Source organism: Pezoporus occidentalis, unplaced genomic scaffold, assembly GCF_034315485.1.
Source record: "Pezoporus occidentalis ecotype Australia unplaced genomic scaffold, CSIRO_AGI_Poc_V1 ctg34, whole genome shotgun sequence".
Taxonomy (NCBI): domain Eukaryota; kingdom Metazoa; phylum Chordata; class Aves; order Psittaciformes; family Psittacidae; genus Pezoporus; species Pezoporus occidentalis.
Window position 1 is genome coordinate 5,342,544 of NW_026915376.1, and position 22,931 is coordinate 5,365,474.

Consider the following 22,931-nt stretch of genomic DNA (forward strand, 5'->3'; position numbering starts at 1 on the left):
GTCACTATGGTCCTACTGTATGATTATGAGAATAAAATCCATCCTTCAGAAGAGCAGCCTCTGAAGTAGTTTGCCTCAGAGATATTTTAATGTACAGACAATTCAGTAGCATTAAAATGTTACCTTACAACAATTTAGATGAGGAGGAACAGTGGAAAGTCAGTCACAGAGTTTTACCTCTCAGATCTACTCTCGCTGTTTCTAAGCAAAACACGTTTAATAGGGAAAATTCTACTGCCTTTTTTTTAGTTAGGTATATTTCTGCTTCTCCAGCAAGATCAGATTTACCATTGGAGAGTTGCCTGATAGAAGCTTCCATTTAACATTCATATATTGGAAAACTTGCAGACTTTAATTAGAAATAGCCAGTGCAATGGGTTACAGGTTTCTTTACATGAAGACTGAAGGAAAATGTAATGCTCTCTTTTTCATCTGTATTACTATTTGCTGTTGGTCTGACTCTTTCATATAGTAGCTCCAGAAGAAGCTTATAATTCTCTTTTTTCAAACATAAGGGGTTTGTTTTAATTCTTTGTGTGGAATAGGTGGAACCATTGTAAAGGAAGATGTCTGGGTTACTGGATATGTTTTTTTTTCTATGCATATCTGAGTTGCCCACTGTGGTCAGTAGAGGCAAGTATTTCAAGAGAGTGATTGAGGCACTTTGTATCACGGTAATTCTTCTCTTCGTGTAGGCACTCTGAATATTTTCCAGAGATGTCTGCCTCTGTCCACTTACACTTGTGTACAAATAGGTGCTTGCAGTTAGACATTGTTGGCACAGCTCTTTTAGGAAACTCTGCTACTGATTATTCTCACAAATTTATGCAGCTTGAAAGAATTTAGCAAAGGCAAAATGACATCAGTCTTGCTTCTGCAACTCTCTTTTTCTCCTGTTTAATTTATATCTCTTTCAAGTTTGATTTGCTGAACCGATTCATGTGAGACAGCAAGGTGGTGCCACTTCTCACACATTTTATATTTTTTTTTTTTTTTCCCCTCTCCCTACTGAAAAATGTAGAAGTAGTTTCTGGTTTAGAAGAAAATTCTGTAATGGCCCCTCTCATATGGAAGATGAGCATTTCTGTTGTCTTTGTAATACAGGTTGGAAAGAGAGGAGAAAGTACAGGGGTTTTGTTGATTGCTTGAGATGGAAACAATGGATGAGTTACAAATTTGCTTCTGTTAAATAGCTAATCAAATTTGCCATAGCAGTGATTAGTCTAAATAAATAACAAGAGACTCTTCAAAGTGTCTTTACAGAAAGAAAGAAGCTTGTTCCCTATTGATAATGATTAAATAGAATAGAAATCGATGTGCAGGGAAGAAAGTTTTTTGGCAGATGCGCTATAATAGAACACCTCCCTCTGGTGGTAGACATTACAGAGTTCAGTTTGCTGCATCACACACTGAGTGGAAGATTCATGGTGGGGGATGCCTCTCCAACTGCTCCTGGAGAACTAGTAAAACTGTTTTTAAAGAGAATTAAATTGCATACAGGGTTTCCTACCACTGTAGCTGTTTGATTATGATGGGGGAGGTTCAGCTGCTTGACCCAGTTTAGTCTGAGTTTGTCAGTTAATTCAATTTTTCTGCTAGCCTCCCATCTTGCTGCTGGGATAAGCTGCATTTTATTATTTTTGCTGGGCTGTAAGGATAGGCTCTAGGGATGTTTGTTCTTTAAACAGGGAAACAGAACCATGTGCATGAATCAGCTGATAGCTTCTAGCAGTCATTTGGCTCTCTCTGAAAATGTATTCATCCTTTAGTTTATTCGTATTTACCTGTTTGATCTGAATTTTACATGCCAGTCCTCAGTTAAGTTTCCAAATGTCTATAATTACTTGTACTTGTACTTGAAACACAGCCGCCCTAACTGGAGGAGAGAGGTTATTTGTTAACTGTTTATCTTGTAGTTTATTAATGCAAAGAAACAGATAATTTCTGTGATTTTATTTCAGAGCTTTTCAGGGATGGGTTCCATCTGTCAGTCTATAGAACATGAGCCCCTGAAGAGGCTATATAATTGTTATTTCTAGTTCTGCCTAGGCATAACAAAGAATGCTTGAAAAAATACTTTCAAATGCTACTTGAAAGCATATTTTAGTTTCTTGCTTTTCATGGCCATTGCATTTTAGAAAGTGTAACAAACTAGCTGAATGTGTGAGAATAACATTTTTCATCCTTCTTTTCCTTTCTGTTTAGTAAGCATTTTAGGATTATTTTTCCTGTTCTTTCACAGGTTGACGAGAACATCCTCTTCTCCCCACAGGTTGAAAACTCAAAATAGTTTTTGTTTCTTTTGTATGTCATTAATAGAGGAACCTGTGAAACCTTGACAGTCTTCTCTAAGGCTGTAGAGGAAAAGCAAAAAAGCTAGGGCCTTTCCGTGAGTAGGAGTTCTAATTCCATGGCCATCACACTGCTAAACTCACAGAAAGAAGCATAGAAGACTTGCCACAGAATCTGTTTTCATGTGCAGGATCCCAACATTTCCAGCATTTAATTAGTGTATTGTTCAAGATTGGCATATTGCTGCTTTGATTTGGGGATTTATGCTTTCCTAGTGAAAACTCCTCTTTAAGGGATTCCAGAGCGATTACGGCCAGTAACAATAACTTGCAATCCAGAGCTCTGGAAACAGCCCTGGCAAAAGACTTAATTTTCTCATCTCCAATAACTTACAGTGGTAGCCAGGAAGTCTGATCATTTTAAATCACAAATCATGAATGTAACAAGCAAAAGAATCGCCTTCCTCTCATGGTTTGTTTGTTTTTTTTTATTGCACTTTATTTCCATGTTGAGACATAGACATGAGTATGTGTTGTAGCCAGTTTCAGCAGAGATCCCACAACACTGACAGGCAGAAGGATCATTTCATCATCGCAAGAGATGCTTTAAGTTCATGTGTATTTGTGGTATGAGTATGTTGCGAACCACCTTTATCTGTCTTTTCCGGGGAGGTGGGGGGCCAGGAATTTAGCATTCTAAGGAGAGCAGGTTTTCCTTTATTTATTTATTTTTTTTCCTAACTTCATTTAGTGTAAAGAAACCAGAGAAGCATCTAGATACTGAAATTGTATTTGTAAGAAAAAAACATAAGAAAATCAATAAGCTTTAGATATGCACTCACTAGATGACTTATTTTTGCAGCCATTTTATCCTGATTTTAAATTTTGAGATGTGCTTCTTTGGGATGAATTGGCTAATAATTAAAATGTGTGTTGTCATTGACTTGAATTTAACATTTCTACTACCTTCTTGTAGAAAACAATTTTAATAAATAGAAGTAAAATAAGTTGGTTTTATTAACTCAAAACTTCAGCATGTTCGTTGCTCAAAGAGAGGACTAAGCAATGTTTGTTTTATGTAGGCAGTTCTTTGATATCTGTGTGTATTCACAGTTTTGTTCCTAAAAGACTGGAAAAGAAATACTTATATTGCAGACTTGTTGAAAATAAGCAAGAGGTGCTTAAGTTGGAGTTGGCCATGCTGTTCCGTGGTTGGAATTTAAGGTAACACGGTGGTTTGCAGCACCTGCACCTAGTGAGAGTGTTGGACCTTTTGGATTCATAAATCTGCATCAACTTTCCTTTCCTTGGTCCTCGAATGTCTGCAGTTTTTTGTTGTCAGGTTGAACACTGGTCTTGCATTTCAGTACAATTACAGAATAGGATGGAGGGGATGGTAAGTGGGAAACTACAGCTACTCCCCTAAGCTCCTGGACTCCTTTGGGAAGTCGGTAAAATGTGAAGCTTCAAGCTAAGGCACAAAGGTGTCGGATGTGTTTTCAGTGAGCTTTTTCACTTGTGTGATTAAAGCATGACCTGGCTCTTTTCATGTTACTATAGATTATTGCAGTCACAAATTGCTTATATAAACTCCAAGCATTGCAAAGATTTTGCCCCCACAACAGGACTGTTAGACTTCAAGTTTCCTCTCCACACTTTACCTACTGCATATGAAAGGCAGATATTTATTACAACATGAATAAATTCCAGTAGGGTTGAGAAGAGTTGGAAGAAGCTTACCCCACATACTTAACCCCACTATTCATTGTGTTGGTGGTAAAACTGAAATAGTGATAAAATACTAAATATTCCTCACAGACATGTTTCAAAGGGTGGGTTGTCCGTGGGGAAGTGAGGCCAGGAAATGAGAGTGTCTCCTCTCCTTTCTCTTCCAGAATGGTTTCTAGCTCTGCATCTGGGCTGAGACTGGGGAAAACAATCTGATAAATGAGTAATGCCAAGGGATGTTTTGAGAGTTTTGGTAATGGCAGTTCTTAACGTGGCTTAACTGGAAATGAGGGAAAGGGCACTGATGAGGGGTTTGTGGGTTAGTACTAGGAAGGTTTAATTTACCATCAGGGCCTTCTATCCCTTGTGAACATCCTGACAATTTATAGTATAGCCAAATATTTGGGAGTGCTACAACTATAAATGTGACTATTATTGACAGAAAATGAGGCAAATGTTCACTTTAATTGGAACCACATAAATTAGATTGAAGGAATTAATTAAAAAATAACAGACCTGCGTTTTGAAATTGAAGGGTTCTCTCTAGGCATTGGAAAGGGCATGATAAGGTGACTTAAAAGATAGCTCCAGTGCAAGGAAGGCTAATTGAAACATTTCTTTTATTAAAGCGATATTAGTTCCTTTGTGCCTGGTGAGTGAAGTGTCCAGAATAAATATGAATGGTAATTAAATTCTATTTCAATCGGTTACAGTCCCATTTTCAAGATCTCTCATTTATTGCAAAAGCACCTTGAAGTTCACTTCATGAGTTTACTTCATGTGACTCGCTGCTGTTGCAAAGTGCTTGGTTTGATAGATCAGATTCTTCTTATTAAAATGAATGTTTTTTCCCCTTTAGGAGCATAGATTTTGATGTATCGCCACTGTGAATTTAACTTGAAGTGGGACATGTACTACTCTGGTTTCATAAAGGGGTACTAGTACTAAAAGAACTCTGGGGACAAAAATACAGAAATTTAGGGGAGTGATAGAGCTGCGGGGTTTTTGTAGGTTGTGTGCTGCGCTTAGTCTATTTTAAACTTACATTTTTGAGTATTTGCTAGAATTTCATATTGTCTGGTTTTAAATGCTCGTACTACAAATTTTCCAAGTCATCTTTAGAAAATAAATTCTGTAAATTCCCAGGTACTTTTTTTTAAACTCTCCTATATATAATTCTGTCTCCACTGTTGTGTTACCTTCAAGTCATGTTAAACGATTGTTCCCTGTAAGTGCCAAATGGATCCTTCAAGTGACTGCAGCCAGTTGATTTACAGGCTAATTCCATGACTCTACATCAGTTTGCTTTTCCTGGTTTACTTTTCCTGGGTACTAGGGTTTCTTTTCTTGTTTCTCGCTGGAGTTGGTCACGTTATTGTTGCTGCCGTCTTTTGCAGTGACAGCATGTAAGAGCCCATGGCAAGCTGCCCGCTCGGTTGGTGTTTCACTAGTAATCTATTTTGGTAGATGTTGTTCCTAATAAATTCTCACTCTATGTATCATTGAAAACCAAAATGTTTCTTGCAGTCATGATTAAAGACTGGTCGCTTTGTTTTCCACAGTTTGTTCAAAATTCATGCTTTCCCCTTGGGTTGTATTATTACCAGTATTGTTTAGTAATGATTCCAGGATCCGTACAATCTCCATTAGTTGGATAATAAATTGTCTGAATTTCCTAGTTCCATTGTCAGAGACAGGTGCTGTATAGCTAGCTCCTCATTGGTTTTTAGATTTTGCAATGTAATAGTACCCTTATATAGTGCTTTGTCACAGTACATGGTCTGTAATGAATTCAAGTAAGAATGCTAACTGCAGACTTCAGGGATTCTATAACAGGAAATTTGAGTTGAATTGTTAAAATAGTAGATTACTCTTCATAGTTTCAGTACTCTGGATCCTGTGATGACAGGCAGTAGTATTCTTCTTCACGCTGGTGAGTTTTATGGAATAGTGAAATTTTAGTTGATGTAATGTAAGCATTCTTTGTAAAGTAACAGTAAGAAATGTGACACAAGGGTTTTTAAAATGTTATTTACATGGATTTTCAGTGACCTTGCTCCTGGTCAATACTGAAGTACTTGCAGCAAGCTAATTGCTATTACCAGACAAATCAAGGAGTGTTTGTTCTGTGGGGAAGCTGCTCTTGGAGGATACTTTTGTGAAATCCCGAATTTCATCATCTACAACTATGTTGGAGGTTGTGGGATCGCATGCTGTAAAAATGGCTTTTATTTTTTTTTTCTCATGGCAGTCATGTAAAGTGTTATAACCTGGTTAATACAGTTACTGTAGATTCTTCTTCTCACTTTTATACAAAACTACAATTCTCTTCCTTAAAGATTTCTGCATATATATTTATTAATGACCTGGATCTCAAGTTGAATGTCATCTGTAATAATATTATGCTCATTGTTTTGCTAGTCTTTGTATATTACTTATTCATGATTTTTCATGCTAAATAATAGTCAAAATCTGGTAGTTAAATCTGGAGCTTCCTGTGTCACTCTGGGGGTAAATCATTTTATAGAGCCAGGAGAAAAAGGCCTAGAGCGGAATCGCACCTTTAAGCAAGAGGTGCCTGATTTTTGAGAGAAAAATACAATGTCATCAGACTTCCTGAAAAAAAAACCACTAACAAAGCGAACCCCAACAAACAAAAAACCAACAAGCAAACAAAAAAACACCTCTCCACCCCCCAGAAAAACTCAGACTTCATTATAACATCCCAGTAATTTTACAAATATGACAATCTTACTGTATAACTTGACCCTAATTCCTGAATGATAAATACATGTAACTGCAGCTGTGTTCTCACTGTTTACTTCCCTTGCAGATCCATCTTTTTATTTTTTTATATTTCATTTACCCTTTTTCTAGTATTTTTTATGCTTATTTGAAAGTTCAGTATGTCACATACATATACAGTATTATTTGAAACTTGTTAGTAATGTGTTGCCATGTAAAAAATATAGCAATCATAAAGAATAAGCCTAAAAATCTCTGGAGTTTTTCTTCAGGGGAAAAAAAAAAATCAAATAGTTGTATTTATGAATAAAAACCATGAGGGTTTTCCTGTACCACATGGTCTAACAATTCTAAATAAATTTCAGTTATATAGAAAAATCATCTTTCTAACATTTTTGCTGGTTTGATAATCATTCCTGTAGTTTGTGCTTAAATGTGAAAGTGATGAGCCCTGATACCTCACACAGTAATATACTGCAACAGTTATTTCATTTTCTTCAGTCTGATTTTCAATTCATTCACCTATTGTTGCCTTTATTATTTTGGATGTGTTAAGAAATATCTTTTTATATATGTGTATATGTTATATAGTCTTTATTTATAAATATTATTTTGTACAGTACTTACCTCTGATTCCACTTTATGACTTTGGTTTTTGTTTTCTAATACAAATGCCTGTGCAAATCCTATGGTGCATTCCCCTCAAGGCAGGAGATCTGTATTTATTCTTTAAGTGGGCTAGTGCATCTTTCTGTGTATTTGAAAAAGGGGGGGGGGGGGGGGAATCTTCTGTTCTTAAGTGGTATTTTATTGCCAGTCTGTTGTTGGAGCTTTAGATTGCATTCAGATTGCTACTTAAAGGAAAGGTTTTATCTATTTCATACTAATTTATTGTGCAAAAATGTAGTTGTACATGAGTGACACTTGAAATGCTTTCAGTAAGCTATGAACCAGAAAAGTCCACTGGAGTTCTCAATAAATAAGTAAATAAAATATTTGTGACTTGCAGAACTATTCCATGCTCATATAGGAACAGTTTTTCCGGGCACATGATGAAAAAAAATTAAAATGATGCAGTAACTTAATGTAAACATTTCACTGTAGCAGTTTGAATGTCACATTTGTGTTACTTTCCATTGAGTGCTTTCAGAATGCAATTTCTCTTAAGTATGGACGTTTTCTGATCAGACTAGAGTAAGGTGAAAGTCTGTTGTGTGCTCTGGGATACTAATGGACTAGTAGACATTTGATGTAACACTAATACATTTATGCTCTGTAGAAGAACAAGATGCTCTGGTAATAGAAAATGTGCATATTACACATTCAATGCATGCAAGAAGCAAACACTCTCCAAATAACTTTTTTGCTAGTTCACAATGCTGAGTTATGGGAGCTATAGGATTGAAGAATAAAGGAGTGGTGTAATATTGCTTTTCAACCCAAATAATTACTTTAAAGACTCTAGTCCCCCCCCCCCCTTAGTATGCCGTTAACTCTGATGCATCTTGGAACATCCATAATTTATTTGAATGAACCCATTTCTTAATAATGAAAACATACGTTGTATACCAGAGAATAGGAAGTATGTATAACCTTGAGCCTTAAAATAAGCCAAAAGGAGAGCTTGTGTTAAGACCCTTCGGGAGTTTCATAAATTTTATAATTTCTGATGGTGTAGCATGAACGCAAATGAGAAAAAGCTCTGGCTTACTGTTGAGTCATTTCATTGTAATATTCTGCCATGCCTGTCATTGTCAGAGTAAAATGCTTTATGACACGGTGATATTGCTCATATTCACTTTTACCTCAAGTTTCAAGTGACTGTAGTCACTGAAGTTACCAGAAGCTGAAGGGTTGTTCCTTGCCTTTAGTTACATACCCCTTACAGTTAAGAAAAAGTCGAGAACTCAGTATTTCCTTAGGGTTTTTTTTGTTTGTTGTTTTTTTGTATCACATAATTTGAAGTATTTTAGGTGGTGGAGGAGGTTGGATGTTTTAAATATTTCTTAGTTTGATCTTGAGGTAATGGGTGAAATCCATCATATTGGGTAGATGGGCTCTTTCTGATTGCTTCCTATAACCTGGTAAGAATAACCAGAGAAATATGCTAGTTCTAGTCCTGTGCAGAAGACATGATTTCATGTAGCACCTCTGGTTTTATGGGTTAGAATCAGAAGCTGTAAACACAGTGGCTTTCATTATAATGTTATTTTATGAATAAAAATGAACAGAAGATTGCCTTGCAAAAGAACTTGGCTTTGGAAGTCTGGAAACAAATCAGGCTTCTTGCCTGCCTTTTAGTGTAAACTCCTTTAATTCATTGTGTACCTAGAATATGAAATTTTCTATCGTGTCTATACATTCACATTGTCATTGTTTAGTTTACAAAGAAATCCTAAGCAACGAAAGAAAAGCAACACACTTCGTATTAGCATGTAGTGCATGACAGCCATGCTTGAGATTTTCTGCTCCTGCTCACCTGGTTGAGATGCTGGGCGCAGCTCCAAAACTCAACAAAACAAAAGACTGGCAGCTTCTCTACTATAAAGTAATAGTTTATTGTATGTTCTTCCTGCATTTTATTGACAGATCTTTCCTTCTGTTATTCCCCCATGCAGGAAATTTGCACATCTAATTTTGGTGCTGGTTTTGCCTTGTAACTAACACCAGAATATCAAAAATGAAAACAACCACCACAACCGCAAAAAAAACACCAAAACTGAAGGCAGTGAGGAAAAGGAGAGGGTGTTGAGAAGAAAAAGAAAACATACTTCCTAACAAATGGAGAAAGTTTGTTTCCAGTAAACCTGGGTACCAGTTGAAGTTCCTATAAAAAGTTACAATGCTGAGTTTCATTAGCTAGAGAAGACAAACATGGATTTGGTGGGTTTACAGTTAGCTATTGTACATTTTGGCACAAATTTTACCAGCATAGTGAAAGTCTTAATAAAAATAATAATAATTAAAAGAAGTGTTTTGCATGCATTTCTTGATAAATCGAAACTTCTGGAAATGGTGATAAATACCTTGCCAACTCTTGTTCTGTTTTTTTTCTCATTGAGGCTATTAGGAGAGGTCATTGTTCTGTCACCAGAATTACATTCTGATTTTAATCAGAATAAAGCCACCCCTTCAGAACTTGCCAAGGTCTTGTCTGTATTGTGTGTGTGTGTGTTTTTGTTTTGCTTTATTAAGAGTTAAAGCATAACTGGGTTTCTTAAGCCCTGGCTCTCCTGTAATTGTTGCCAGCTTTTATTGTGCTGGGGTGGGGGGGGAGATCAAATGGATCTGCAAGTTATTTGTGTTAACGAGAGTCCTCATTAGCAAAAGCCAAATGCCATCCACCAATATGCAGAGGAAATATAATACAGTTGATCCAGTATATCATTGGATCTGTTTTTGTCCTAGGTGAATACTGGACCATGAATTATGAAGCAGTGTTTTAGAAATCTGTTGATAATTTAGGTCAAGTTTGTTATAAAAACTATGTTTATATATATAGGTCCTGTATTGCTGTTGACACCACATTATGGAGGCAACTGTTAGTAATTTGCTGTAGTGTAAGTAAGTAGTATAACCGGTTATAGTTAATATGTCTCTGGTGCTTGACGTAAGCAGTCTAAACACTTCCCTCAAGTACTTAAGTCTGCAGTGAAAAAGTGGTTAAAAAGTGAGATTCGGGGGATGTTCTCAGGTTCCACACAACTGAGCAGACTATGACTTTTGTGAAAGTTAATTGATTTATAGTCTAAGTAAAAGCAAGTTCTGACCACAAGGTCCTGGATTCATGAATGCAAATGGCATTTAACTGCCTTGGTGGATGTTGCTGCTATGTGATGGCTCTGAAGTGTTTCACTAGTAATCATGTTGGGAAATGCTGTTGCTGAATGACCGTTTCTGGCATGCTGCCTTTGAAGTTGGAGAATTTATCAATTTATTTAGGTTGCAAAAGTGAATAGTTTTTCACAAGAAAACCAAAACCCAGCCCTCTTTGGTCAACGTGCTCTTAAACTTGCAGCTTTGGGACACAACAGTGTAGTACTGGTACTTACCATAGTGTTGTGAAAGGACTGTCAGGACTTTAATTATATAGGCCACTTTGTAAAAATGTTTTACATTTCCCTGTAAATGCCCTTTGGCATATACAGAGACTGGAGTGAGGAAGTGCAGCTTGAGTAAAGTATTTGCAGCTATCCCAGCTGGCTGAGAATTTTGAACTGTGCTGATTTTTAATGGATTTCATAGTATCCGTTGCTGTTCTGTAACTCTCCACTTTCTTTCTAATGCATTCTGTAGATTGCTCACAGTGTATAATATTGAGCGTAACCATTATATTTGCTCTGCTCCTTGAAGGTGGAGTTGCTTCAACTTGCGACATGTGCGCACAGCACAGCTGTTCTGTGCACTGCCTTGAATGCAATCTTATGTAAAACCACTTAAAATCTTTTTAGCCACCTTTTATTAGCAAGCAACCTGCACAATTGTAATTTGTATTCTGTACTGGTTGTTTATAGACTGCTAGAGACTGATGGTTCCCAAAATGCCTCCAGTTGTGAGCTGCCCTTCTGTCAGGACTGTGGCCTTGGTATGGGCATGAAAAATTGGGTGGCGGATATCTAATGGGATGGTGGCTCCAGTTATAATCGCTGTGGCTGGTGCAGAATCCCAAGTGCTTGAAGCTTTCTTGGTTGCACAAACGTAGTAGTAATATCCAGGAGCCCAGCTTGGTTGAAACTTTGTTGATAACTAGTGAGTCCTGAGTAGGACATCTTCCTGTGTCCGGTAACTCACCCGTGACAAAAAGCATCGTACCAGCTCTTCAGCACTGTGTTGTGGAGCTGGATTATTTCCTGTTGCTGCCACCTTCCTTCTCCTCCTGGCTTTGAGGTTGTTCCTCTTCAAGCTTCTGGTGACTGCTGACTCTTCACAGCAAAAGTGTTATTTCTCTGGCAAATAACTTAAATCCTTAATCAACTTTTAGGAACAGTGCTTCCAATCTCAGTGAGTCATATTGATCATCCATGTTTCTAACATGACATTATCTGTAAATATTTATGGATTCCTCTGTTTTCCTCCCTGTCATGACATAATAATGAGCAACCGAATACTCATTTATGTATGTGTTTGTGTAATGGTTAAATTCTGACTTTGTATGCCACTTTTAGGGGTAAAAAAAAAGTGTTTAGGAACACGAAGAGGTGATGATGTCTTTCATCTTCATCTGTCATTTTAAAAGGAAGAGGTGCCTTTGCATTGTGAGAGTAACTGGACGTTAAGCAGACCAAAATCCACTTGGCTGGGATGGGTGTTCCTGGGGGGCATCCAGCGACAGAGCTGTGCCAGACTGAAATCAGTAGTGTAGCTGATAGGAACTGAGACTAACGCTGTAGCAATCAGGTATCAGGACTGTTTGTTTGGGAAAAAAGCCCTCAAGGGATGATTTGCATTTAAAGAGTATGTTCCCTCAAACCTGAGTCTGCTTTGGAGGCAAGATAAGCCTGAGGAGGGCAGCTGTCAGGGCTGTGGAGTTTGGACTACTGGTGCAGTTTAGAGACCTAGTGCGAGTTGGCACTTGCTGGAAAAAAAAAACTTTGAAATCAGATCATTTGTAAATAGTTCTAATGTATTGTAGTGATTTACTTCCCATGTTTAATTCCATGGTCATAGATCAATAAGCAGCTTTGAATGCCAGTGTTGGGGTAAGTGACAAAAAGAAGAAGGGAGAACACCACCACCAAACACCCACCAAACATGGGATACAAAGGCAAACCCCTCACCAGCTCCCCCATGCCAACCCAGAACCATAGCTGTCTGCTGTGCCAAAACTGTTACTGGTGTTGTTTTATATAACAGCAAGGAGAAGGATTGTGTTAAGAGAAGCGTAACATTTCCTTACACACGTATTTCATGCCTTAGTTCTTTCCTCATTGGATGTTTGCTCCTTTATGTATGTGTTTTGTGTGAACTGTTTTTAAAATGATTCCATGTGCTGTATACTGATGTATGCAGTGGCAAGCTTTGGATGTTCTTGAATGGCTGGGGAAACAAGACCTCTGTGTAGTTCTGAAAACATGTATTGTTCTTCAAGAACAGATAAGTTTTTAAAGCTATTTTAAATTTGAAGACTGCTTAAACTTGAAGACTGCTTTTTGTGTTGTATGAGATATACGAATGGTCACAATGATGATACCTCTGGTAGTGTTTTGTGATTATTTTTGTTATGCTGGGCTGTTTTTTTGCAGTAAAGTTGGATGGTGAGATTGAGCAAGTGGGATGATGTATGAAATCTTGGTTTTGACAGATTTCCAGAAGAAACAGCCAGACGATGACTCTACTCCCAGCACAAGCAACAGCCAGTCAGATTTGTTCTCTGGAGAAACAAACAGTGACAACAGCAATACCTCTCTAACCATGCAGGCCGCTAACTCCAACCAGCAACTTTTGACAGAACTGAATGTAACTTCACCGAGCAAAGAGGAATGTAAGTGCATGACTCCTGAGTGACAGCAAAGGAGACATGAACATTTTACCTTGTCCTCAGGCTTATGTTTCACTGACTCCCTTTGGAAGTCAATGACCTGTCTTCTGGGGCAAGGGGAAGGGTTGGATGTTACTCACAACTTAGACATTCATGGCTTTAACCAAAGAACAAACTAAAAGGGGTTATGGGATTTTCTAACTGACCTTATAGCTGTTTGAACTGCAGTATACAATTTCATTATGATTTGAGGCACTCTCATATTGAGAAACTCCTTCATACATTGCCAGTAAATAAATACATATATTGTAGGATAAACACCAGTATCTTGTGAAATTTGACTTTAAAACCTTATGGTTTTAAACTGTTGCAGTTGCACAAAGTACTGGCTGTAATGTGTATTTGTCCACACTGCTGTTAGGTTGTTTGCATAAAACTTGAGTTTCATGTGGCAGTCCGTCTCTCCTTTCATGACCCATCTTTCTTCTTTATTGAACTGTCAGGCAAAAATTCTCCCTGAAGGTAAGATGAGATACCAAAGATTAGCAAAACACAGTGAGATAAAGTTGTAATTTAGATTATTCTAAACCAGTGTGTAAATTCATTCAGTATCTAATATACTGAGTTTTAAAATTTGCATTCTATAACTTAAGCTTAAATGTGTAATTTATAGTTTGATTTTCCTCCAGCTGTGGCTTTAGTTTAGAAGGTGCTCTATGGAGACAGTCCCTCTTGAGCTGAGTTTACTTTACAGCATGGCTGATAAATACACATCGCAAGAAAAACAGGCTTTTATTTTGTTAGGAAATTTGAGAGAACTACTCCAGTTCCTCAACATTGAGGCAACTGCTGGAAGTAACAAAGCTGACAAAGCACTAGGACTGAAAAATCTTTGATATACTATACTTGCATTAACTTTCTGCATAAATAGTTTTGCCAAGTTGCTGAAGTATTTATTCTCTTTTCAGGTATGTAGATTTGCATGTGTTTTTTTTACTCTTGCAGATTGGCTGTGGACAAATCACAGATTGACATTTTGGGGATTGTGGCAGTTTATGAGACTAAGGAAAATAATATTTTTGTTACTGTTTTCTATCTGCATGTGAGAATATTGTCAGAAATATAGCAAGGTTCAAACGTGACTGTTCCGATACCAGCTCGTGTAATAAGAGTAAATTTGCCATGTAACTTTTGTCTCTCCTTCGCATACACAGTTGCTGCTGACCGCCCATCATCTCTTCCTTCGGTCCAGTGCTTCTCCTGGGGAATCCTGTAGTTTGCTGTAAAAACAAGGCTTTAAAACAACCATCCTAGAAAATTCAGCAAAACCTCATGCTTCAGCAACACATTTGGGCCTCCACAGGGCAGGGGGCTTCAGCACCTCTGCTGGCTTATTAGCCAGGATACACTTTTTGGTGTTACAGGGTGCTTCTCCAGTGCCTGTGGGTCAGGTTTTCTGAAAGATTGTTCAGTTAGAAATTCAGTTGTGTTACAACAAAGTGTTTCTGTTGTGGCTAAGAAGGACTTGGGTGTAAGTGGGAAGGTGATTACTGGGATGGGAAAGAAATTGAATAGTGTCCTTCATCCTGAATTGTTGCAAGATTATGAACATACACTGAAGGTGATGGATAATAGGCAGCACAGCCTGCAGAGCATTTGAAAATATTACCTATAAAAAAATTTCTTTATGACCTCCTGCTGGGGTGATTTTAAGTAAAATACAGTGAAGAGATTTATTTACAGCTTGAGCTCTCTGTCTTCACTCACATCCCCACTACCTCTTTAATGAAGCTTAATATCATTTATTGGAAATAATTGTACACAGATGGAGCTTTTCTGATAGATAATGGCCTTAGCATGGAAGGTTCTTTCCAGTAGTGAAGAATACCCAAACTTCAAATGTCTTTTTGATTTTAATTTGAGGGTGTCTTTTTCTGTGCAATATTTATTTATTATGCAGCAAGTTCTATAAAGCATGCACTGTTCTTATTGCAGCTGTGTTCCTCAAAGATTAATAATATGCAGTGCCATGCAATAATGTACAGCTATGTGCTGTTCTGAATGGAACTGTGGTAATTCACCAGTAGTCAATGTATGGGATCATTATGGTAATCCCTATGAAGGCGTGGAAAGAATGGAGTACTCGGGAAGCATTCTCGGGGTGCATTCCACTCCCCTCTCTTCTCTCTAAAGCTTTTGAGAACAGTCTCATGTCAAAGATTTTGCTATAGTACTGGAGTCCATAGGGTGCACAGATTGGACAGAATTGCAGCAAGTCATTTAAGTAATTCACAAATTCCATTCATGTTCCGATAACTGAATAGAACCATAGAAATCTTATGTGGTAAGATTCATATTCTGTGTCAAAGAAAGTGAGGGGATTTTTGTACTTGTTTTTAAGCAGCCATTTCCTTTTTTAACACACAGGGGGTGATATAAGAGAAAAGTTCCTTGGATTGAATTTTGCAGGAGTTCAGTTCAACAATATGCAAGTATTTCTGCCTGGTTTTGTTACTGTTTTGATTTTCTGAGACAGTTGAATTTGCATTCCCAAGTGTCTTATATACCCAACCAGGTTGTAGTGACTTTCCATCTCCTGCCACCTTCAATTACGAACAGTCATCTACCCCAGTGGCTGCCTTACTGATTAGCATCTCGTCCCCTAGTAGACGAATTACCTAGCTGGAGGTAATTCTTAGTCTTAGAATCAACAAAAATGTGTTAAATATTTATGCCCAGAGACAGTGATGGAAGCTTCAGGACTTACAGACTTATTTTTTTTCCTCCTTCACGTATGTTTTCTTTTTATGAAGTATTATCTATCATCAATTAAAAAAAAAAAAGCTGTTGTAGTTTGGGGGGAGGGGGAATGTTCTATGATTTAGTTTTTCTATTTTTTTTTCTTTCCTGCCCCACGTATACTTCTTAGTTGCCTTTTACTATCCAGAACCTTCAGTTCTCATCAGTTGCAGTAAGTTTTCTGAAATAAACTTTTGTATAGAAGGTGTATATTGATACTGCCATAGCCTTACAAAGTCCAGATTTGCATGAATTTTAATGATCTGTTTCTTAACAAATGGTTAAATCTGTCTAACTCTTGTTTTTCAGATGCTTTATGTGCAGATAAGTTTCTCTGTTCAAGTTCTTGGATAATTTTCCTCTACTCTAATTTTTCCTTTCCCTCACTTCCTGTCCATGGTCCTAATGGTAGTTAATTTCAGTGTCAGTCAGCATATGAACTGGTTGTTCTGCCAAAGTCTTCCTTTTGTTATTGGGTGGGCATGGTATTTGTTGATTTTTAAGAGGCAGGAAAAAGGGATTTGACAGTGGCCCTCACTTTTTCCTCTCTTTACCTTCAGCCACCAGCAGTCTTACAAAAAAATTAACTTATTAAGGAAGGTTTTATGCATTTTGGTAAAGAAAAGGTCACACTGCATATAGAATAATTTTGCATAGTTTCAGGCCTTCATTGCTTTCCTTAGGGCTGTCACATTATTTTTCTGTCACTATATAAATAGACCTCAAGCTAACACTGTGCAGGTTTAAAACTAACTGTGGTGTTATGTGACAGGAGAAATGTCAATGAGAACGACTCTGACTCTGGCATCTGGCTCAGATTTGGTATTTCAGTAGTTCTTAGCTTCAGTTGACAAGATTTTATTTTAATTATGTGCTTAACACTTCCTGGCCTCCTTGAATTAGCAAGAACCACAATTGAAAAAGGACAAAACGAGTACCTGGCATTTCCAGAACAGTTAAATGCATTTCCACATTGAAGTTATTATGAAAAGGTGCGCAGAAATCTGAGATACTGCTGTAAATGTCAAAAAATGCACTAGAGATTTCAGCCCAGGTCACTGACCATACCTAACGGCTGTGTGTGCTGAATTTTAAATGACCAAATATGAATTTTCAGGACTTAATTTCTGTAACTTTTGACTAGCTGTTGTATACCCTCCACAACTTGAACTGTTGCATGTCAAGCTGTGTTTAAAACACCATCAGTTTATTTCAAACATTTAGGCTTGTAAGAATCTCAAGTTTGAAAATGTTTTGAAATAGTTTGTTTTATTAAGCATTTGCATGTGCTGCAAGCGCTGAAATACCCCCAGTTATGAAGTTATGTTGGTGAAGTTACTATGTGTACATAAGGAGTGTATCTCTGCCTCAGCTGTAGTACCAGGCTTTCGTAAAAGGTGTCTGGCAGAAAAGTGAGTGATTATTTTTCTACTGCACTTAATGAATGCTTATACTCTGAATTTCTTGGCTCGTTGAAGCATGACTGTGTAAAAAGCCAAATAAGCCTATAGTAGTAGAAAAGTAATGATATCTTTTTCTGTCTTTGGAATAAAAAAAGTATTTTTTTTAACATAACCTTACAAAAAATGAATAAGCAAAGTGCATCCTTTCTTTTCTTTCTTTTTTGTTGAATGGCCTTCTCTTTGACACTGTGCAAAAGGTTTTGTACTGATATGTAATAACTTCACAGTTTTTGCATTTTGCCTGGATTTGTCAGCAGAGTCAGATGGCAGCTTCCCTGAGTATGCCCTGAAAATACTTCAGATTTTGAATTATTACTGTGATATCCTTAATTGTGTTTTGTGGCTTTGAAGTAAGGATATTGATCTTTCAAATGATAGTTGCTCTTGGATGCTATCCATTGTATACTTCACTAAATGCCCTGGCCTAGAGAATTCAGTTGCTTATTGCAGTAGGAGTCAGTTTTGTACATCCTTTTTTTTTTTTTCCCCCTCTCTTGTTCTCTCTCTTTCTCCTTTTTTACTCTTTTTTTTTTCTTTTTTCTTCTCCTTTTTTGTCTTTTTTTCCTTTTTTCTTTCTCCTAATTCTGACTATAGGGAACTCTCATATAGAGTATGCACCTGGCTGGTTTTTAGTATTACAGGCATCTTTGGGTTCCTGTGCCACAGAATAAGAACTAGCTATTTTCTCAGGCTTTTACTTTTATTAAGTTAGATAGTAGCAAAAGGTGGTTTATATCTTGAGGGATTTATTTTTAATTTCTTTCAGTCTTGTTTTCATTAGTTGCTATGTACAAATAGCCTTTTGTTACTCTTTTTAATGTTAACAGCAAGTCAGGCTTTCATTTGGATTATTATCAAACCTGGATTTCTCTTGAATATTTGTCACAAAATATGTATTTTTCTTAGTATTGATGCAAACACTTTTTCTCTTGCAATTTGCGGGAATACTTTCAAATATAAAACCATATTGTGGGCTGTGGGCTGTTTGAGTCATCTTTTGAGAAATGCCACTAGAATTAGGTGGCAGTACAGAACAGATCTAACAAAACAGTGTCTAGTAGACTTGTCACCTTTGTCATCTTTTATGGCATGAGGATCTCTCTGTAAATTTCAGTCTAATTCCTACAGACCCAGTTTCATTTAAAGAACATTTCTGGCTCCCACAACATCTTAAAAAAAGATCCGCACATAGATTTATGAAATGAACACTTCTTTCCACGTCTGTGGCATGATAATTTTGAAACATAATGAAGACCAGTGGAATGGTATCGCTGTTGATTGTTCCCTCTGATTTATAGTCGCTTCACACTGCAGAGTAGACAGTGTATCCTGGAGTCCCATTTATTAAAGTGAAAGGACCCTATGGAACATGAAACAGAAACACAGTCACATAATAAAAATGTGGGTTAGAGCTGCAGAGCTATCAAGGTTACAGAAAAATTATTTATAAAAATATAATTTAACTGCTGATTCAAAAGCACATTTTTTAAACTTCGACTTACACCTATAAAGTACGAAAGTGCTGTCTCTGTTTTACAAATGAGGAAACTGAGGAAGAACAGGTAACAGAGTGAGACAACAGCAGAGAAAAAAGGGTTTCCATTTACTTTGCTACAGTTGTTAAACCTACTAGCCATTCAGTAGCAGCAAAGCAGTCCAGGTTTCGCTTAGTTCTCCAAAAGCTACATGTAAATAAATCCACAAAAGTAAATAATGGCAGGTTTGTGAGATGAGATTTTTAAAAGTATGTGTTTGCGTGTGACGTAATCCTCTTATCTGTTTAGTAGTGACATCACTTAAATTATAATGCAGCTTACCCATTGTGCAGCAAATAAGCAGTTTGCAAGTGCTGTGAAGTTCTTTTGCCTTTTTTTTCCTTAAAGAAAGTATATTCTGTTTGTGCAGGCTGAATTTAGAGATTTATGTTCCCATTTGTTTAGGTATTGGTGTTTGAAATCAATGACTGTCTTCAAACTCAATTATGTAGATTAATTAGATTATGTCTCTACCTATTCAGGAAATGCACAACTAGATTACTGGTTTGGACAGTTTTCCAAAGGTAGGTTCTTCCATGCATTGAAATAGCCATGAAGTTCTCCCTGTCTTGGCTACACTGCTGAAGTCCAAAGAAATTCAGCTCTTTCTTACTACCCTTTTCTGGCCCATTGCATGCAGAGAGTTGGTGTTCTTTTTCTGGGAGGGAACCATCACAGTACCAAAAGCTCAAAACTGGTATTCAGGCATGCTTGTGTTACTGTGATCAAGTGTCACTGAGTTTCAGGCTCCCTCACTCATTTTTTCCAGTTTTTTCTTTATCTGACTTAGAGGGCTTGTGCTCATCTACAAGCTTGGTTGCACTCCATTCTGCATCTCATCCACTGCTCAGTAAGCACTTCCAAATGCTGTTCAAATACACCTGACACCTGTGCTCTGGGTTCATACTTAGCACTTCCTTGAACAGCAGGAGCAGGGGGGAGTTTACGCTGGTATTTCACTTTTTCCTGCACAGTTCTGACTGAGTAGAGTCACTTTACGTTACCAAGACTTCAGAAGAAGAAATGAAAAGTTACCCTGCCTCAGGATATGTCCTACGGGGCAGGTGGTGCTTGCTAATTGTTACTGACTTTCAGGAAGGGAGGGCAGACAATGCAGAAAGGCATTCTAAATGTCAGTTTAAACATAGAGAAATTATAATAGCCTATAATAGTAACAATATTAACATTATATAGAAATATAAGTAATATGTAAAATTCTACTACTTTAGAGATTTAGCAGAGGAACTGGTTTGAACCTGTTTTTCCAAATTTTAGAGTACAGTTAACAGAAAGCCCCAGAAAGCTAGGGATATCAAAAGCCAAAACCGTAGCAGCTGCAAGACCTTTTGTTTTAATATATGATAATGTTCTAGCTAAAAGATCTTTTTTGGCCTTCATTAATTCTGTGTTTGAATTTGCAAACTCAGCAATTCTCATAGTTGTAATTTCTTCAGTAGCTTTTAGTGGTTTTGCATTTTTAATCTTCTCTTGGGATTACATTATTGCTGGGCAGTGGCTGCTTTTGTTTGGAAGAGGAGTTGCAAATGCCAGAAACCTTACACTGGAAAAAAATAGCAGAAGCTATTGTTTAATATGTTAATTGGATATAGAGTAGAAAGGTATCTTTATTCTTCCATTTTAATCTGTTTGTGCTGCGAAAAAACAGCAGTCTACAGCCCCATGGGTTATGTTAGGAGTTAGACACGTATGGCCTTTCACTGTATTCTGAAATGTTTTATGTACCACAGTTAAATTTGGAACACTTATTTTTGGGGGGAATGAAGGTGCAGATATATCCTGAATCATACTAAATTATAAGCCTACCTTTGTGTACAGCCAAGAAGGACTTGTGTTCTACTGTTACATTGCTTCCCTCTTTTTTTCATACAGATTTTTTTTTCAAAGCGATGAGAAATATACTGCTCTGTTTAAAATAATACAGAGAAAATACCAAAAGATTCAACATAGTGCCTTCCATGTAGAATTGTACAGTCAAGCCCATACAACCTACTGTTGAATTATGCATGGCATTTTTAATGGTAGAACAAAAACAGTAGCAGAAGGAAGGAGATGCTGCCTTCGCTGGTTATTGGGCACTGGTGTCTGTGCATGCAAGTCCCGAGATATTTTTTGTTGAAACTCTGGTGCTGTGCTATGCAAAACAAAGCTATATGAAAGTAATATCTAATGAGGAAAACCAAATAAAAGAAAAACTCTGACATAGGGAAGTGCAGAATATGTACCAATTTATTGTGCTGTAGAGAGTGAGAAATAAATGTCTTGTATATACTTGGATGCTGAAAATATCAGCTAGTGTAAACATTTACTGTACAGTAATTGCAAAGATTAGTGTTGATAGCCCACAGCGATGATGTCTGTCAGTGTCTAGTCAGTGAAAACCAAGATAATGTAACTACAATTGTATAAGAAAAGCAGCTGCATCTTCAGAGGTAGCTGTGGTCTGAAGTCAATTCACTGAATTTCCATACACTGTTGTGTATTTTTTGATATAGTCTATATTCTGTTGTATAATTTGTTTACTCAAATTCTGTATTGAAATACTCTATACTCAGCCTTTGAAAGTCGAGACTGACTTAACAGAGTTGCTGTGTAATTGTTGAATATCAAAAACGTTTCAACATGGTTCTGTTGCAGTATTGATTTTGTTCCCAAGTGCACCAAACCCTAGATTAGGCATTTTCTGAGCCTTTTACTATAGTATTACTAACATAGATCAAAATGCGTTCATTTTTTTATATTCTAGCCTAGAAAAAGATGTATGTATGTTGCTAAAGGGACTTCTTGGAGAACAGAAAACTTGGGGAAGTTTACCAGTCCTTCGCTGAGATCTTTGGTCCCAAGAGCATTTCATTGAAATCGAATGCACTGCAATAATTTCCTCACTTTTTTCCTTCTGAATTTCAGAAGTGTCTTTACCTTTTTTGTAGTGTTACAGTGCTGTGAGTTTTATAGGGTAGACAGCTACCCAAGACCTGACATTTAATGAAAAAATAGAAATGGGATCAAAACTTGAAGGGGAGCATCTTGGAGAGAAGCAAAAAGAAACAGTTCAGTACAGGCCAGACTTCAAAATACTTGAAAAGAAAAAAAAACCAAGAAACCAGGATTGCCAGAGCCCCAGTGCTGCTTTCCAGATACATGAGGGATGAAAAAAGAATTAAGGAAAAAAGTATTTTTCAGGCCATGAAGACTTACATCGTATTGCCAGCATAGTGTTACTGTATCACCAGCAGTCCAGTGCAAGCTTGATTATTGGTATTTCGGTAGCCGAACTCTACTAGATCTAACTTAATTTCAGGCTCTCTAGCATCATCCAATTTGTAATATCCAATTATCAAATGTGTTATAAATATGTTATTACCACTGGTAATGCTACTTGAGATTTGTTTTGTCTTCACTATATGGGGTTTATTTTTTACTGCAAGTCACTGAATACGCTCAATTGGTCGTTGTTTTAACGAGATCTCTGGAGCACTCTTCAACAATGATGCATATTAAGAAAAAAGCCAAAAAGCAAACAGATACCAGAGGAGTGAGCAAGAGTCCAGAGTTCAACAAAAAAACTTAAACACAGAATGTTTGCGTATTCTTGTGCCACAGTTGGAAAACATAATGAGAATAAGCTAGGAGGCAAAGCCGGTATCTCACTGGAGTCAATGACAAGGTTGCTGTTGACATCAGGGAAGTGATCGCTTTGTCCCTTGCAATACTTGTTAGTTACATGGATTTCTACCTTTGTTCTGACAGAAACAGTGACTTTGTCAAGGCTGGAAAAATTGCTATTTACAGTATTTTCCTAAAACTGCCTCTTGAAATATTTATGAAGTATAATGTAACTTGTCTTTTTTTTCCAACTTATCATCTAGTTTTT

At 37.1% G+C, this 22,931-nt stretch overlaps 1 protein-coding gene across 5 annotated transcripts in view; it reads left to right on the forward strand.

The window, feature by feature from the left end:
• ZFAND3 (zinc finger AN1-type containing 3) overlaps positions 1-22,931 on the forward strand; it is a 146,122-nt gene that overhangs the window by 86,695 nt on the left and 36,496 nt on the right. For all 5 annotated transcript variants that reach the window (XM_062629672.1, XM_062629671.1, XM_062629669.1 and 2 more), the window contains one exon: positions 13,066-13,245. In XM_062629672.1, coding sequence (XP_062485656.1) covers positions 13,066-13,245 — 180 coding nt within the window. The remainder of the gene's footprint in view (positions 1-13,065; positions 13,246-22,931) is intronic.